At 50.4% G+C, this 17522-nt stretch overlaps 1 protein-coding gene across 2 annotated transcripts in view; it reads right to left on the bottom strand.

Moving 5' to 3' along the window:
• DOT1L (DOT1 like histone lysine methyltransferase) overlaps nt 1-17522 on the bottom strand; it is a 61148-nt gene that overhangs the window by 19988 nt on the left and 23638 nt on the right. For both annotated transcript variants that reach the window (XM_081137448.1, XM_081137447.1), the window contains exons 5-12: nt 16855-17083; nt 15314-15408; nt 14672-14734; nt 7118-7173; nt 4162-4241; nt 1871-1939; nt 1051-1157; nt 543-584 (exon numbers count right to left, since the gene is read on the bottom strand). In XM_081137448.1, the coding sequence (XP_080993574.1) occupies nt 543-584; nt 1051-1157; nt 1871-1939; nt 4162-4241; nt 7118-7173; nt 14672-14734; nt 15314-15408; nt 16855-17083 (741 nt within the window). The remainder of the gene's footprint in view (nt 1-542; nt 585-1050; nt 1158-1870; nt 1940-4161; nt 4242-7117; nt 7174-14671; nt 14735-15313; nt 15409-16854; nt 17084-17522) is intronic.

Here is a 17522-nt window from a genome sequence, read left to right as displayed (position 1 = left end):
AGGGAACCTCATTAAGACCCAGATACCCCAGATATGGCAGGAATGACACAGGACTCCAAGTAGTGAGGGCTTTTTCCTGCTTAGATGCTTGTCTGAGTCTCCAGAAACAGACATTTGGACAGATGTACTCTGAGGTCTGGAGGAGGCACGTTTGAGGACTGGGCATTGCAGGGACACTGGGACCAGCAGCAGAACCAAAATGTTGGAATCTAGGCCACTGCTCTTTAGCAAGTGTGGCACACCACTTAGAAGCAGGTGGCTGTTTACAGAGAGGAACATCTTGAGTTCCAGACGTGGTGGGTCAGTGTGCTGCGAGCAGCTCCCTCAATTCCACACTCTGCACACTTCACCAAGCTACCACAACATTGTTCAAAGGTCAATACTCACTCAACCTAGTTCCCAAAAGACTGCTGACAGGAAGTATGGCCCTGCAGGACCCATGACCCCCATCCCCAAACCAGCACTCTCCATCTACCGCTTAGAGTTCCATCAAGCTCATCAAGCAGCATACCCATGATGTTCAATGAGGAAAACATACTTACCCTGAGTTTTGGATTTTTCAGACTAGAAAAATAGTTTTCAAGCTAAAAATGGAAAAAGAAAGGAAAAAATCTTATTAGACACCAGTCCCAAACCCTGTCAGGACAAGAGCAACACCTGAGACATGCCAACATGAGATGTCCGCGGAGCTTTCATAGGGATGCCCAAAGACCCACCCCATACAGGCTCCCACTCTCAGGGGCTGTGCAGGCCTGCAGGGCCATCTCACATGAAGCAAGCTGGGTGGGAACCAGGCTGGCCAGTTCAGGGGCTCCCAGGACACCAGAAGCCTCAGACACTGAGGCCAAGTCCATTATCATCACATCAGTAGTGACAACATCTGCCTCATATAAAGACTGGGAGCAAAAAGGGAAGACAAAGAGTCCCTAGTTCCCACTCATGCTGTGGGAAAAGAGTGTCACAGATCCTCCAGAGAGAGTGCCATGGGGGGGAGGGAATGGGGAGGAGGCTTTCCAGGAGGGCCTGGGCATCACCCACAGGGACACTTACTATGGTGCGATCGATGGTGTGCAGGTAGTAGGAGACAGGCTTCCCCGTCCATGACACTGAGCCCTTCAGGGGCGAGAGCTCCACGACGCGCATGATGGTGCCAATGTCTGCAACAACGGGCATAAGTTAGGGCCTTGTGCACCTGGGGGAATGACTCAGGCAAGGCAGGGAGCAAAACTGCGCAACCTCATCACCAGCCATCCCACTCTCCAGGCTGGTGAGGTGCCTAGATATCAGCACACTGGCAGCTCAGGGCGGTGTGCAGCATGCACAATGATCCCCGCTAACCCAGGTGCTTGTCCAAGGAAAACAGCAATAAGCCTGACTGGGTGGGATGGAAAAGCACTTGAGGACCACTTGGAAAGAACACAGCTACTAAGATGCCCAGCACCCGAGAAATTATGACCCCAAGGCCAGGTGCCACAGAGCAACATAGCTCTTCCCCAGGAGGCCAGAGGTCAGCTCCTCCTGCTGAAGGCCCCTACACCTGGAGCCCATGGCACACACCAGCCATTTGCCCCTCAGGCCAATCAGATGTGAGAGCAAAGCAACTTGTAAACCACTGAGTCTTCATAACTTTGTGTCAAAGGTGTGGGGTTTCAACCTGGGTGGTTCTGTCCCCAAGGGAAACTGGGGAATGTCTAAAGACATCTGTGGTGGTCAAGATGGGGGTGCTCCTGGCATCAAGTGGGTTCCCAGCAAGCCCCTAGAGATGACCCAGCCCTGAAGTGAGCAGAGCAGAAGAGGGACCCTGTGCTAACACGTATCGTATGCTTAAGATCATAAATACTAAGAATTTGGCAACATGAGAGTTTCTTACCACTCAAGTTTCTACTGTTTATTCTGAAGTTCAGAGGTGCAAAGGGCTTCGAGGACACAATTCTGCCACCTGAAACACAATGGGGAAAACAGTCATACACAAAATAACAAAAGGATGATGGAAGTCAGAGCAGAGGAGGGGAAGCTACGAAGGAAGAAATGTGCACACTGAGCACACAAGCAGCCAGGGACCATGAGTCCTTTCCATTTCCTACAAGTAAAAGCAAAATTAAAGTTTGCTTAGGCCTGACCTACTAATAACTTTCCTATAGAAACTTGCCCAGGGCCTCTTGAAATCCCACAGATGCTGACCTGACCCAGTGACCCCCACCTGCATAGATGTGTCCCATGTCCCACACTGGGAGGCACCAGCAGCCCTTACACCCACCCAGATGGAAACAACCTGACTTGTGTGTCAGGTCAGGAACTGCCACACAGAAAACAGTTATTACATTAATGCCCCATGTTAGTGTAGTTGTTCCACAGAGGAAATGGACTGTCACACCTGCCATGGTGAGCATATGTGAGCAGTGCTGCTCAAGTTATGATTACAACAACATTCCACATGGACTGAAAAACACACCAAAGTAAACATGATAATGCTATACTTTGCAGTGTGAAAAAAAGGCCAAACATAAAAGTCCAAGAAAACAATGTTTCATTGAAATAGGAAAAGTCAGGATAAATCCATTTAAGGCACACGCGCGCGCACGCACGCACACACACACATGCATGCACAAGCACACCCTCACCCATACCCACAAACACAGCCCCATAACACCCCAGTCAGAGGAGCTCCCCAGTGCCCAGATTGTTCTGGAGTACCACCCTCATTAGGAAGAGGAGAGGATGGGTCCCAGGGCTGGGATGGTGCAGGGTTAGGTGGGATCCTTGCTGTGCCAGGGAATGAGCAGGAGCTGGAGACCATGCGAGGTATTCACAGTCATGGGCACATTTAAGTGTGTGGGATACAACGAAATAAAACCCAAGGGTCGACAGACCGCTTTCACTAGGAATCTGCCATCCTGCAATGCTCACATGACGATACTTGCACGAGGGAACTTCTAAGAGCAAGACATTATAGGACAATAGATCGCTGGTGACTAGAGGGCTTAGCAGGCAGTTCTGCCCTTGAGCCAGCCCATGTGTGACAACCAAGCACTGAGACCTGCAGGAAACTGGGCTCAGAGGGGCAAGGTCAAAGTCACTATGAGGAGTGAATCCAGAATGAATGACATCCCACAGGTCAATGAGCCCAGATACTACGTGGACATTGCCAGAAAGATGCAAGGGCCATTTTCTAACAAAACCCCACAATAGCCTAAGGCCCGAAGGCCACTTGTGACTATTGGCTGGAGAGATAGGAAAAAACAAAAGAGGAGCTCTGGACCACTGGGAAAGATCAAGGTGGGATTGGACCCAAAGGCCACAGGAATCCCAGTCCTCTTCTCTCCTTGGGGGATACAGGTGCTGAGGGAGGGGCCTGAAGGCTCAGGAGATGGGGTATGTGCAGAGTGCAGTGGACAGTGGCCACTCACTCTTACAAATAATTAAAAACAACCATGCATGCTCACCTATACACAGACATGGGAACACACATGCTCACATACCCACATGAAACTGGTGGTGTTGAAGGCAGATGAAAGCTATCTGGGTCTATGACCTCCCCCCTCCCCCACCCAGTCTGGTCTGGGCTGCTATCTGACTTGGGATGGAGGAAACGGAGGCAGAAGGAAGCAGTAGGGTGGCTCTGGCCAGGCTGGCGCAGTTCCAAACAAGAAAGGCCCAGAAAATGCAGAAGGGCCTGGGCTGGATACCCCAGGTTAGGGTTGCTAGACAAATAGGGATGCTGGTCAAGTACGAATTTCAGATACTTATGATATTCCTTTAGTAAAAGCTGAGGCATCCTTATACTAAGAAGCTATTTGTTGTCTATGGGTAATTCACATTTAAACGAATAGCCTGTGTCTTACTTGCTAATCTGGCCACCCACCCCAAGTCTCTTGGGCTGGCTGAGCAGTGGGGTAGAGATCAAGTCTATGCCACTCCAGACACCAAGCAAGGAGGCACCTGGGCCTGGCACTTCAGGTAACAGTGAGATCCACAGTGAGGGCATCCCTGCTGCCTGAGGCCTTTTGATTGGGCCTGAAACGGATGGATATGAAAACTTAGAAGAACTTCCACACCTGCAATCTCTGTCAGATCTAGCCAGACCGAGTGGGTGGTAGCTTGAGAAGCACGGCGAGCACACGGCAGCCACATAAGGATGGGGTTAAGGGGGAAGTACGTTACCTTCCTTCATGTTTGCAAATCGCTCCTTCAGCTGGTGATCCACCTCAGGACCAAAGGCAAAGTTATTCACAAATATAACACTGCAAAATAATATTCCAGTTGAGTAAAATGAAGGTTCCATTTTCACATGTGTATACAGCGCCAGTGTGTACGATGCCTACTACTTTCCACTGCCAGTTCCATTGTGAGGCCTCCCCAGGCTCTGCCCGCACCACTTCCACCCGGCCCAGGGTACGGGCTCCAGGGCCCACAGGGTGTAACAGCAGCCCGAATTTGTTGCTAACATACAATTCAGAAATTTTCATGACCACCACATTGCTGGCTTCTCTGGAAAAACTAAGATGGATGTGTGCAGGCCAAGGTGACCCCAGATCAACCTGCCCTGAAAGGTTGGTGGTCCTGTCTGCCCTTTAGACATTTCTGGGCTGGAATGCAGGCAGCACAACTGTCACCTGGGGCAGGGGTGTGAGGATAACCAAATACCCAGACAGGAAGGTAGCATGATAGAGTCAAGCTGCATCTGAATGTGACACTCAAGGATCCTTGGGACCAGAGCAAAGCTCTTCCAAGGGAGGGTATAACTCAGCCTGTCTCACTTTTTCAAATGTTCTCTGGCACCAGATGATCAAAGGAACTTCAGTCTGCAGATGTCTGCTAGGACAGTTGAGGAGACTGCTGCACCCACTGGGAATAAGGAGGCTTTCCCATGCCTGCTCCCTCACCCACCCAGCCTAGCCCTTGCCAACTTAATAGGAACTCTCTGAATGGCTAAATGCTAGAAACATCCGCGCAGATGGTTCACGTGAAGACGCAAAGACAAGACAGACAGTTTCATACTTAAGAGTCATGTGGCTCTCCTCTGCTATAAGTGCCTCCAGATTAAAACTGCCACAGCAGAAACTGGGCCACAGACAGAACTGCAGATAGGGGACCACTTCCTCTTTTGAACATGACAGAAAATGCAGTGAGCTGTCATCTCCATGCTGCCTATTTTAATCGTCTCAATAGCTTTAAAATCAAGAAATCTCAACCCTTCACAAATGAAGGAACAGTAACAGAAGGCCTGACACATGCAAGGACAGGCACTGATAGCAAGGGCAGACTGGTGGGAAGGACACTTGAAGGCGTAAATAAAGGCCAGCACCCTCTCCCTGCTCAACCAGACAGAGAAACAGAGAAGATAGTGAGATTTAAAGTGGGATGGGGGCACCCCAGATGCCAATGGGCAGAGCATAAGGAGGACAGGTGAACCAAGTCAGGTGGTGCTCCCACTCGGAACTGAGCTTGGGAAGGCTGGACTCCAGAGTCTCAAGGTGACCGTGACGAGAGGGCAGAACCAGAAAGGCCTCTGGGGATTGCTGAGTGAAGAAGGAGACATCAGACATTCCTGTCCTCTCACATTCAGACCCAAGGAAACCAGAAAACTGAGGCAGGGGTCACCCCTGATAACCAAAGCACAGGAGGGGAGGGGACACTTTTGACAGAAAGCAGAGTGCCTGGGGGACATCCAGGGCATGCAAGCAGAGCCCAACCTTGGGGCTTTGCCACTCTCTCCAATCACCAGGTCAGTACACAGGAAGGAGGAAATGAAGAGTAAAGCCTGCGGGACCATCCCAGACCAGGTGGCTGATGAGCAGAAGAGGCCCAGGGTGCAGTGTGTGCTCAGGAAGCTCTCACATTCCTGGGATGCCCAGAAGACAGGACACTGCATTCTGGCTGTTGTTGGACAGTGCTTGGTGAGTGTGGGGTTCTCCCCACTGGAGAGGTCCCGCGCAGCACTTGGACTCTGCTCAGCCCACTACAATGGCAGCATAGCCCCAGACCCTGTTCGATGAGGACATCCATGGAGTCATCATGATTCTCTCAAGAAGATGGGGAAGACCGGGTCATTGAGAAACAGTGGCTAACAAGAAGCAAAAAAAGAAGACACTTCTATAAGAGAGGCAAAGCCTCGCTGCCTTAAGAATAGCACAGTGGGAGACACAGGGCAACCGGCAGTAGGTGCACCCAGAAGGACAGGGAGAGAAGGACAGGACAGCAGGTCAGACTGAAAGCCTATGATCCACCCCAGCAAGGCCGGCCTACCACTCCCCAAGAAGAGTACTCCAGAGTGTGCAACGTGGCCTCACAGAGTCACCAAGGTCCTGGTTACCTCCGGCTGATCCACACAAGACCCTCACACTCGGACCTTTCCTCTTGCTCACTCAACAAGGTCCATCAAATCTACAGCTATGCTAGACGTGAGGGGGAGAGCACAGCAATCCAGCCTTGCATATCTTAACCCTGGCCTGAAGCCAGAGGAAAGACAAAGTGAAAATAACAAGAGAGAGGGCAGGCAAGAACTACAAACACAGCTATAGGAACTGGTGGACATGGAGGTCACATGTCAAGCCCTAAGGTTGAAGGGCCTGCTGAAGCCAGGAGGGCTCTGAAACGGCCTCTTATCAAAGGACCACGCAGGCAGAGCTCAGGATGTTTCCAGCTAGGACAGGCTGCTCACACCCATACTACACTCACCCCACAGGGAGTGCAGAGAAATAGCCTCTCCCCACCAGGCAGAGAGCACAGTATCCAAGTGCAGACACAGTGAGAGCTGAGCTCAGGGCCAAGATCTCCAGGCAGCTTTCCCTCCTTGGCTGCAAAAGTAGGAAAGGGCAGTTTCTGACAGGCTGCAAGGGGCCAGTCACACTGGCCGTGGGCTGGTCACTGACCACCTGTCCTGCTAACAGTTCCAGACAGTGATCCTTGGCAGCCTGAACCAGAAGGGAAAGGAAGAGAAGAGAAGCTCTGTCTCTTCCATCTAGCTCTGCTTTGGGAGAGGCAGCCATGCCCAGCAGCCATGGCCGCCACACAGGGACTTGTGAAAGCGATATCCTCCCTGGGGGTGCCCTGCCCAGCCAGGCCCCAGTGCTGTCCTCACTGAGCCGTTGAGTGGTGACTCCCAAACCCGCCATACCTTGTGTTAGCGATCCGCTCTCTCCACTCCTCTGAGAGGAAATCACCTCTTTCCAGCTGAAAACAAGAAAACAGGGACAAGGACTCATCACGGGTCTTGCTTGGCCCCTGAGCCATCCTCCCACCTAGCGAGGAACAGATGAAATGAGCACAAAATCGCTAAAGTGGGCAGACCTCAAGGAAAGACTGAGGCGTGGCTGCAGGCAGCTCCACAGGGAGAGGGGACAGTTGACGATAAGCCGAGAGCACACACTGCAAGTGTGGGTCACCATGAGTCACCAGAGGGGGTACCCCGACTAGTGCTAGAGCACCCATCCCATGGGCCAACGCACAGAGCAATGAAGACAATAGAGAATGTGCCTGGAAGTCATGATGTCATGTTCACTCACTGCCAGCAGGGGGAGCCCCCAACACATAGCCTGCAGAGCAAGGACGGTCATAGCTCCACCAGCTGGGATGGACAGAGGATGAGTTGGCAAGGGCTATAAGAAACCTGCATTGGGTACTCACGGGAGTGTCCAGGACACAGACTACTGACCATGAGAGAGGCCTGCATGGCGAGTTGGCATAGGCTAGGCTTCTTTCTGTGACATGGAACACACCTGTACTGTGGCTCTCTGACTTGCTTTACCTGAGGAACAGTGCTACCTGGACCTTCAAAACCCGCTCTCTGTGCTACTTTTACTAAAAGCAGACTGTCATTCTGCCTCAAGGACAAAGTCTGTCCAAGAGGACACAGTTCCAAATAACTGAACTGGCCCGGCCAGGCGTGGCTCAGCTGTTGAGCATCGACCTGGGATCTGGGAGATCATGGTTCGATTCCCTGTCAGGGCACATGCCCGGGTTGCGGGCTCAATCCCCAGTTGGGGGCGTGGACGAGGCAGCTGATCAATGACTCTCATCATTGATGGTTCAACTCTCTCTCTCCCTCTCCCTTCCTCTCTCTGAAACCAATAAATATACATTTTAAAAAATAATAATATAAATAAATAAATAACTGAACTGTTCTGAGCTGAAAACATGTCCACCCAAAAACCTGTACTTGGATGTCCAAACAGAAGGATTCACAGCAGCCCAAAGGTGGGAACAACCCAAATGCCCAACCACAGATGGACAGATAAACAAAAGTGACCTATTCATACACTGGAGCATCACTCAACCATGAAATGGAGTGAAGCACTGACACTCACTACAATGTGGATGAACCTTTAAAACATGATGCTCAGTGAGAGAAGCCAGACACAAAGGGCCACCGAGTATGTGATTCCATACATATGAAATGTCCAGAATAAAAATCCACAGAGAGAGGAACTGGGTTAGTGGTTGTCACAGGCCAGAAGTGACTGCTGATGGGCCCTCATCCATACCATCACAAATGCTGTGAAATGAACAGGAACCCCTTCTCCTTAAGAAGACAGCAGGAGCCTGATGGGAACTGCATCTCTCTCAGGAGAGGACAGAAGGAGGACCCTGAGCAGAGTGTCCTATGGGTGCTACTACCACAATGCAGTGAGACCATGGGCCTGGGGCAGGAAGAGCTGTAAACCCTATGTCCTCCAGTGTACATAGGGAAACCATCCACGATATCTTGTGACATGATGTGATGTCACCGCACAGGGCATGAGGAAGTGGTCCGTTCTAAAACACTCAGGTGCTGAGGGAGGGTCTTCCCACATCCTGGTTGTATCCCGTCTCTGAATCCTCTCCCCACCTGAGGAACCTTCTGAATTTGCCATCAATACCTGTGAACAGCCCAGCCAGGATATGGGGAAGTGACTCAAGGCCAAAGTTTTCACTGGTGCTATGCAAAACAAAGCTCTCAGAGCAGCCCTAACATCTATCTTCTGTCCTATCTCTGTATAAACCACTGCCATGAGGATGACTATCTGCTTTGTCCTGGGGTCTTCCCTGTAAATCCCTAAACCTGAGGGCAGTCTTGAGGACCCTGATGCAGGTGACTTTAAGGCTCCTCCCAGTGTGTCCTCTCTCTCCCTGGAGGCTCCCCAATCTTGGCCACACTGTTTCAAACCACAACACCACTGCTCACTCTGACCTCATATTCAAGGCAAGGAAACAGCCAGAGTTCTCGCCTCTGCCTGCCAAGCCCCACCACTCTTGGGCCATGACCATCCAAGGAGTGACTGGCTAAGTGGCTGGCTCTCTGTTACTGAGGTCAACATGCCTGAGTTAACTCTGGCCAGAAAGATGTGCACGTTCCCAGCAAAAACCCTGTGACTGGCCCCAACATCACTGAGTTCTCCTATTTCTCCCATCTGTGGAGACATGTATGAGAGGAAAAAGAGATGGGAGGAGTGTCCAGCACATACATCGTCCTTTCCATGTGTTCCAAGTCAGCAGGCAGGTCTAGAGTCTGACTCAGGGCGATCACACCCCTGACCCAACCAGCTCCACCTCACCACAGGCAACCTCCTGGGAGCCACCACCCATACCTGCACGACACTCACATGCTCTCAAAATCCAGGAAAAAGAGCATGGCCTGTATGAAGTATCCACTCCAATGGGGAGACCAAGGCAGGCCCCACCCAAAGCCAGGTTAGCAAGACCCACTGACAGGAGGCCCTAGGCTTTGTCGTTCTGCAAACCTGCCCAGGAGCAGTCACAGATCTACAGAAGATGCCCATCTGAACTGACTGACTCAACACAGAGCAGGAACAGAGTAAACGTGTGCAGATACCTCTAGAATGCATGCAGAACCAGATGACTTTCTCAAGGACAAAGCAGCCAGCATTCCAGTGCCCGGCAGCTCTGTACCTTCTGGGTCTGCCTGTCAGTAGCACCAGGCCGTCCTAACATGGACAAGCCTGAAGGGAGCAGCTCTTACCCAGGTGGAGGCCCCAAGACACTTCCTGGAGGGACACCTGTCCCCAGGGACACAGGCAGGTCCACAGCTGCTGGGCACCTTTCCCACGCAGCACTTCTATGAGGCAACAGCTGCCCAAGGTGCCACACACTGTACTAGTGAAACCTGTGTGCCAGGCCCATCACTGGGAACCAAGAGCACACGGTCAGGCTATGAGCAGACGACTGAGGTGCTGCGGGAGTTCTGGACATCTGCCTGGGCAGAGAGCTGGATGAAGCATCTGTCAGGTCGAGACGGTGCCCTGAAGTATGACAGATGAGCAGACAGAATCCAAGTAGAAGGAGCAGATAGGGCTCCAATGGAAGGAGAAATATGAGTGGGCAGGAAGGGCCTAGACACCTGGGAACTGCTGGGCTGCAGGACAGGGAGGATCAGGGGCAGAGGCTGGCCTTGCCTGGCTGGGTGGTGTCTCTGCAGGTGGAGAGGGAAACAGAGGAGGAAGAGGGCCACTAGGGATCCTTGGCCCTAAGAGGCAGGCTCTGGAGCTAGAAAAGTACACTGGACTATTTTTAGGCTACTGTTGCCTTTGTTTCCTCTCCAGTTCTTAAGTAATAGAAGGCAGGACTCCATTTACCAACCCAGCGCCTGGTCAAAGCCACAGAAAGCTGCTGGAAAGTTTCTCAAGACCCAGGACACATGTTTCTGCCAAATCCAGGCATCCAGCGATCAGACAGAACTTGGAAAGTAAGTGAGAGGACACTAAAGGCACAGATGGCTGCTGAGCCTGCTGCCAGCTTGTTCCAGACCTCATTGAGGCTGGAACCAAGTGTCCTTTTAGTCAAATTCTGCTCCCTGTCACTTTGCAGGGGCCACATGGGGCTAATGAGCACCCGAAGCCCCAGGAGACCCAAAGAATGAGAGTTTCCATGTAGGGAGCCTCTCCTGTGTGCCCAATGATGCAGCACAATGTTCAGACATGTCACTGACCCCCGAACACCCACAGGGCTAGGCACTGCCACTTGATGCTGACAGAGGAGGAAGAAAGGATAAATGATGTGCCCAGGGCACTCCCCACTCCCAGCCTCCTCCAAATTGCACTCCCAAAAGAGTGCCAAAGGCCACATGTGGATTGATCAGTGCTTTCTGGGAACCAGGTTAATAAAAACTCTTATATTGAGTGCTTGGAACTATTGGGCTCACTCACCAGAAGCAGGAAGTATTTTTTTAACTAAAAAACCTGTGTTTTGCCCTAGCCAGTGTGGCTCAGTTGGTTGAACGTTGTCCTGTGCACCAAAAGATTGCAAGTTCAATTCTCGGTCAGGGCATGCCGGGGTTGCAGGCTCGATCCCCGGTGGAAGTGTGTGGAAGGCAGCCAATCGATGTTTCACTGACACATCGATGTTTCTTTCTCTCTCTCCTCCTCCTTCCTCTCTCTCCAAAAATTAATAAAAAATCTTTTTAAAAACACACAAAAAAAACCCTCGTGTTTTAAGGAAGTCACTAAGTCTTAGGAAAATGGTTAGGAACGCTCAGCCAGTGGATAAGACAATCAGGCAGGAAGAAGTTTCCTGAGAACAAAGAGCAGCTGGATTTACTACCCAATCAGCCTGCAGGACAAATGCCAGAGAATGTTAGATGTGGAGAATGTTAGAAACAGGAGAGGTCAAAGGATATGACTCCTCACCTTTCATTGTGCCGAGAAAATTCTGGAAGACATTCCACCAAGAAAAAAGGAAGGAAAGCTAGGCCCATGCCCTGGATGTGCAAGTCCTAGCCCCAGAAAAGCAGAACAGCAGCGGAGGGAGCGCTTCCAAACTCACTGGACAAGGCCAGCATCACCCAACACCAAAACCAAAGATGGTACAAGAAAGGGAAACCACCTACTAGGACATAGATGCAAAAATCCTCAACAAGATAGGAACAAACAAAAAACCCAACAATGTGTGAGAACACACACCACAAGCCAGTGGGATTTACCCTGGGTATGGATGGTCAGCTCAACAAACCTCTATCATGTCAAGAGGCTACAAAGAGAAAACGACATGAATATATATCAACAAATGCAAAAAATGCGTAGCAAAATCCAAAACTTTTTCATGATGATTCTCAGCAAAATAAGAATAGTGGGGAACTCTGTCAACTTGATAAAGAACATCCACAAAACACCTACAGCAAGTATCATACTCCATGTTGAGAAACTTAAGGTTTTCTCACAAAGATTAGGAACCAGGCGGGATGTTCCCTCATCCCCGCTTTTCAACACCGCACTGGAAGTCCTAGCTAATGCAATGAGACAAGAAAAATAAAGGCAAGGTATACAGATTGGGAAGAAATAAAACTGTCTGTGCACAGGTGATACGATCATCTATGCAGAAAATCTGAAAGAATTAACAAAAAACTGGAACATGCAATTATAGCAAGGTTACAGGATAAAGGTATTATTATATATTAATATATAATATGTAAAGGTCAGTTGCTGTCTTATAAATCAGCAATGAACAAAAAGAATTTGAAATTAAAATGACAACCCCACTTATCAGCATCACATAAAAGAAGAGAAATACTTAAGTATAAATCTGACAAAATATGTATAAGATCTATATGAGGAAAACTACAAAACTCTGATGAAAGAAGTCAAAGAACTAGATGAATGGAGACATAGTCAATGTTCATGAATGAGAAGAATCAATATTGTCAATGCCAGTTTTTCCCAACTTGACCTACAAATTCATCGCAATCCCAATCAGAATCCCAGCAAGTTGTGTGGATATTGACACACTGATTCTAAAGTTTACATGGAGGCAAAAGGTCCACAATAGGAACACAATATTGAAGAAGAACAAAGAGGACTGATGCTACTCAATTTCAAGACTTACTCTAAAGCAGTAATCAAGACAGCATGTATTGCTCTGGCTGGTGTGGCTCCATGGTAAGAGCATTGGACTGGGCACCAAAGGGTCACAGGTTTGATTCACAGTCAGGGGCATGTACCTGGGTTGCAGATTCAATCTCCAGCCCTGGTCGGGGCATGCGGGAGGCAACCAATACGTATGACTCTCTCACATTGATGCTTCTCTCTCTCTCCCTCACTCTCCCCCCCTTCCACTCTCTCTAAAAATCACTGGAAAAAATATCCTAGGGAGAGGATTAAAAACAAAAACAGAAAAACCCAGCATGTACTGATGACGGAACAGAAACATAGATCAACGGAACAGAAGAGCCCAGAAACAGACCCCCACAAACACAGCCAACTGATCTTTGACAAAGGAGCAAAGAGGTCTTCACAACAAATGGTGCTGGAACAACTTGATCTCCACATACAAAGAAATGAATCAAGACAAAGACCTTACATCCTCCACAAAAATTAAATAGATCACAGACTTAAATGTAAAACACAAAACTAAAACTCCTATAAGATACTGTGAGGGTAAACCTAGGTGACCTTAGGTTTAGCAAGGAGTCTTAAATACACCATAAGCATGATCCACGAAAGAAGAAGCTGTTATACTGCATCTAAGGAGCAGGAATTATCTTCTTCCCCATTCTCCCGTACCCCCAATCGATCCCCAAACTATGATTCTATTATTTATTCCATTTCCCTAATGTGTAAGGAACATCCATTCCAGCTCAACAGTCAGCACCCCACAGGACAGCCTGCTCTAGGCTGGTGACAATGGAGAGAGGACTAAACAGTTGTGAGAGCTATTTGGGAGGGAACAGTCACAGGACAAGCCGGTGGAACTAGTAGAATCTAAGTGGTTTTGACCTCAACAGCTGGGTATGTGGTGGGTAATAAACTGAGTTGGGAAGAGAAGGACCTGTTAAAGATCTGGTTCTCGACCCATGCCAAATGGATAGAGACTGCATGGCAGCTGTGTGTCCTCGGGCAGCAGAAGAAACCCTGGTAGAAAGATGAACAGGGAGTCTTGAGCACAGAAATGCATTTCAAGATGTGGATGTAGATGCCCTGGGCAGAAGGAGCAGTGAGACCAGAGGATCCAGGCCAGGGCCTGAGGAACCTTGGTGTCAAAAGGCTAGGCTGAGTGATGAAGACTGAGGGGCAGCCTAGAGAGCCGTAGAGAATGCTGCCCCTAATCCCAGCCTAGCCAAGGAAAGGGGCTTGTGGGCTGGATCACATGCTGCTGGGAAGGCAGCAAGAGAAAAATGTCACTCAGCCAGCAAGTGGATGGGGGAAAAGGCTGTTTCCTCCACATCCTATTACCCATTTCACACCAGCTACACTATACACACATATGCATGACATGGAAGGAGGGGCTGCCTCAGAAGGAGCCCCAAGTGCTCCCTGAAAACTTATCAATGCCTGGAGACACACAGAGTGCAAGCGATTACCTTTGTGCAGCCAAAGGGCTGAGAAAGATGCCACAACATGCCACCTCTGTTCTCTGAGAGCGTGGAGGAGGAGCTAGAACCACCTCCCCCAAGGTGGCCCCTGAAAAAGGAAGATGAGCATGGCCAAGAAAGGGTGAAAAAGAGGGAGAACTTCCGGGTCGTGTCAGCTGCCCCATCCAAGGGCCTCCTGGAGGGAGTTAAGCATGCCTTCTTTCAGCAACACCACATGCCCAGCTCAGGCCAGGCCAGGGCAAGGATGGGTGAGAAGGAGCGGCCCAGTGGGGATGAGCTGGATCCCACAGGAGGAGATGAACGGCGGGTCCAGAAGGAGGAAGAAGCAGAGGGGACTCATTAGCTGAGGGGGCATGGAGCGATGGCACTCACTGTGTATTCTGCATGCTTTTTTCCATACCATTTCATCCACTTCCTGAACTCTCGGTCCATGGTCTGCAAGGGAACAAAATCAGACAGCCTATCAGAAACCCAGGACAGCCAAGGAGGCAGAGGAGGCCCCCTCCACACACTTTGGCGGGCAGCCTGTGGCTCCTTGAAACCCATCCACCCCTTGGTCCCTCTCCTGCTCTGACGGCTCAAGCTGAGACTGCAAGTCTGCCCCCTCCACCCATACAACCCATGAGCAACAGCTCCAGGAGGATTCTGGGGGTCCCATGGATGGCAGACTGGGGGGCCTGTGATAGTTCCCAACCTCCAGGGAACTAGAGGCCACCATAGTCCAAACCATAAACTTTCTGTGGGACAAGATGATGCTTAGACCCATCCACTCCCGTGTTACCAGCTGACCCCACCCTGGGAGCAAGGAGGCTGTAGCTATTAGAGGAACAGAAACATACCAATAGGGGCCCAAACTCATGATGGACACCAAGGAGCCCCCAGAGCCCCTGCCTGGATGACCCACCCTCCCCATGTCCCCATACACACCTCCCCTGCCACCTGTGGATGGGGGCAAACAAATGTGAGAAAGAAAAAGAGGTACAAACACATGGCCGAGTCCCCAAAGTAGCTCACCTCCGCGTACTTGGCTGGGATATCAGCTTTCTCGACTCCGTAGTGATGTTTGCAGTTGGTGGCCGCGGCAACCTGTAGCACGACCTGGCCCACTCCTTCAGAGAGGTGGGGGGAGGGGCCGTCACAGATACAGCACGGTGATGGGGAATGGGGGGGAGGCCAGATGGGCAGTGGCCAGGAGGGTAACAGGAAGAGCCCCAGACTCTCTATGAAGGCATGAGCGCTCACTAGAAGATGGCTGTCACATTTTGGCTCCCACAACTGGACTTGTTCTTGGTCTAAGACCAGATGTAGCCTGAACCATCTAGATACAGACACAGCCCCACGAGACTGATGCCTCAGGGTAAGGCTCCTATCTACCTCAAATCCACACTACACTGCCACCACAGCACAGCAAGGCTCACCAGATCTGATATCGTCTTGAGAACACCATCAGTGCTTGTCATCAACTGGATTTAAAGCAGGATTGGAGGTGGCAGGAGAGCCCCCCACAGAACAGAAATGGAGTCTCCAAACCACTGTCATTGGTGGCATCGCTGCACAGCCCAACAAGCAGGCCAAACAGCTGACAGACAGGTCATCCAAGTCCAGGAAAGAGGGGCACTGCCTTCCAGTGCACAGCACCATGGACCTTAGCCAGAAACCTCTCCTCCCACGAGGTCAGCTTTGCATTTCAAATAATGTGTTTGTTAGGAGCCCCTCAATTTTCCATTTTGAAGAGAATGTATTCAAATAATAAAAATAAGCACACTGTTTAGAAACAGGTAAGTAAAGGCCCACAGATTGAGGTTGTGAGGGTCTCTACCAGGGGCAGGGAAGGTGGTGAGAGCCAGGCACAAAACTGGTGGTTTTCAAAAATCATCACTCTTTCAATATGAGAGAATAATAACTGGCTTTTGAACCACGTGCATTCCAATTAAAATATGAATTGTGTGCTTGAAAGGGGCTTAAGCTAAGGATGACGCCACTAAAAAGTCATCTTGTCCCGAAGCATCGAGGACACACATACCTCGGTTGCAGGCTTGATACCTGGCCCTGGTCAGGGCATGTATGGGAGGCAACCAATTGATGTGTCCCTCTCACATAGATGTCTCTCTTTTTCTCTCTCTCCCACTCTCTCTGAAAAGCAATGGAAGAAATATTCATGGGAGAGGATTAAAAAATTTTTTTTAAAAGCTCATCCTCAGCACACCTGTCAGGCCCCTCTGGATGTCCTGCTAAGACAGGCCCTGCACCCAGGAGCCTCCAATGGTGCTAAGGATGTCCCCTAAAAAAGAAGTAGGGGGCTGTTGGGGCTGGAGAGAGCTGGGACCCCCCCCACCCACAGGTGTTGAGAATCAGGAGAGAAAGGGCTTAATTGGAACTTGTTGGGATGAAGCTGTTTCCTCCATCTATGGGGAAGCAAGGGGCTCTGCAGGAAGGTCAGCTGGGGCAGTGGGTCTGAGGCAGGGCCTGCCCCCTCCAGCAACCCCACACTCTGAACTTTTCATGGAAGTGTGGGGACTTGGAGCATGGCCCAGGGGAACCTGTCCCACACTCACCACTTCCCAGGTCCACGAACAGGTCGTCCTCCGTCATCTTGATCTCGTCAATCATCTGTGCGACCAGGTCAAAGGAGGTCTCCCCGTATACCTCCGGGGAGAAGGGCTCATAGTTGTTGAGTTTCTCAGGGTCTGTCACTGAGTGGTTGTAAACCTGCTGCAGGATGTGCCGCAGGAGCCCATTGGATGGCCGCGTGTTCAGCTTCATGGGCTGTGTGGTTCCCTTCCACTGTGGAAATCAAGGAAAGCACTGGAACGTGTCACACGGGAAAATGTACCCTATGACCTTCACACCCCAATACCAGGTTACTGCTCCCTATTGAAGAAAGTGTGCATGTGTGTATGCGAGTGTGTGTATGAGCCTGTGTGTGTAGACAAATATGTGTATAGGTGTGTACATGCATGCATGTGTGTGTGTGTGCATGTGTGAGAGTACTGGCAAGCAGCGAGGCCTACAGTGCACACAATGCTCACTGCCTGGGCCCTGGTGCTGCTATGCTGCCTCATTAAACAACAGAGTTGTTAGCCTGTTGACCCCAGGCCCTGACCTCAGAATGGCTGTCTTTCTGAAAATCTTCCTGGGAAAAGAAATAGGCCCAGAGCTGCAGAGAGCCGGAGCCCCTCAGCCTCAGCCTTCCCCTCTTGGGATCTGATAACGTGAAGGACAA

The sequence above is a fragment of the Miniopterus schreibersii genome (genome assembly GCF_964146895.1).
Source record: "Miniopterus schreibersii genome assembly, chromosome: 4".
NCBI lineage: Eukaryota > Metazoa > Chordata > Mammalia > Chiroptera > Miniopteridae > Miniopterus > Miniopterus schreibersii.
This window is presented reverse-complemented; position numbering and strand designations above follow the sequence as displayed.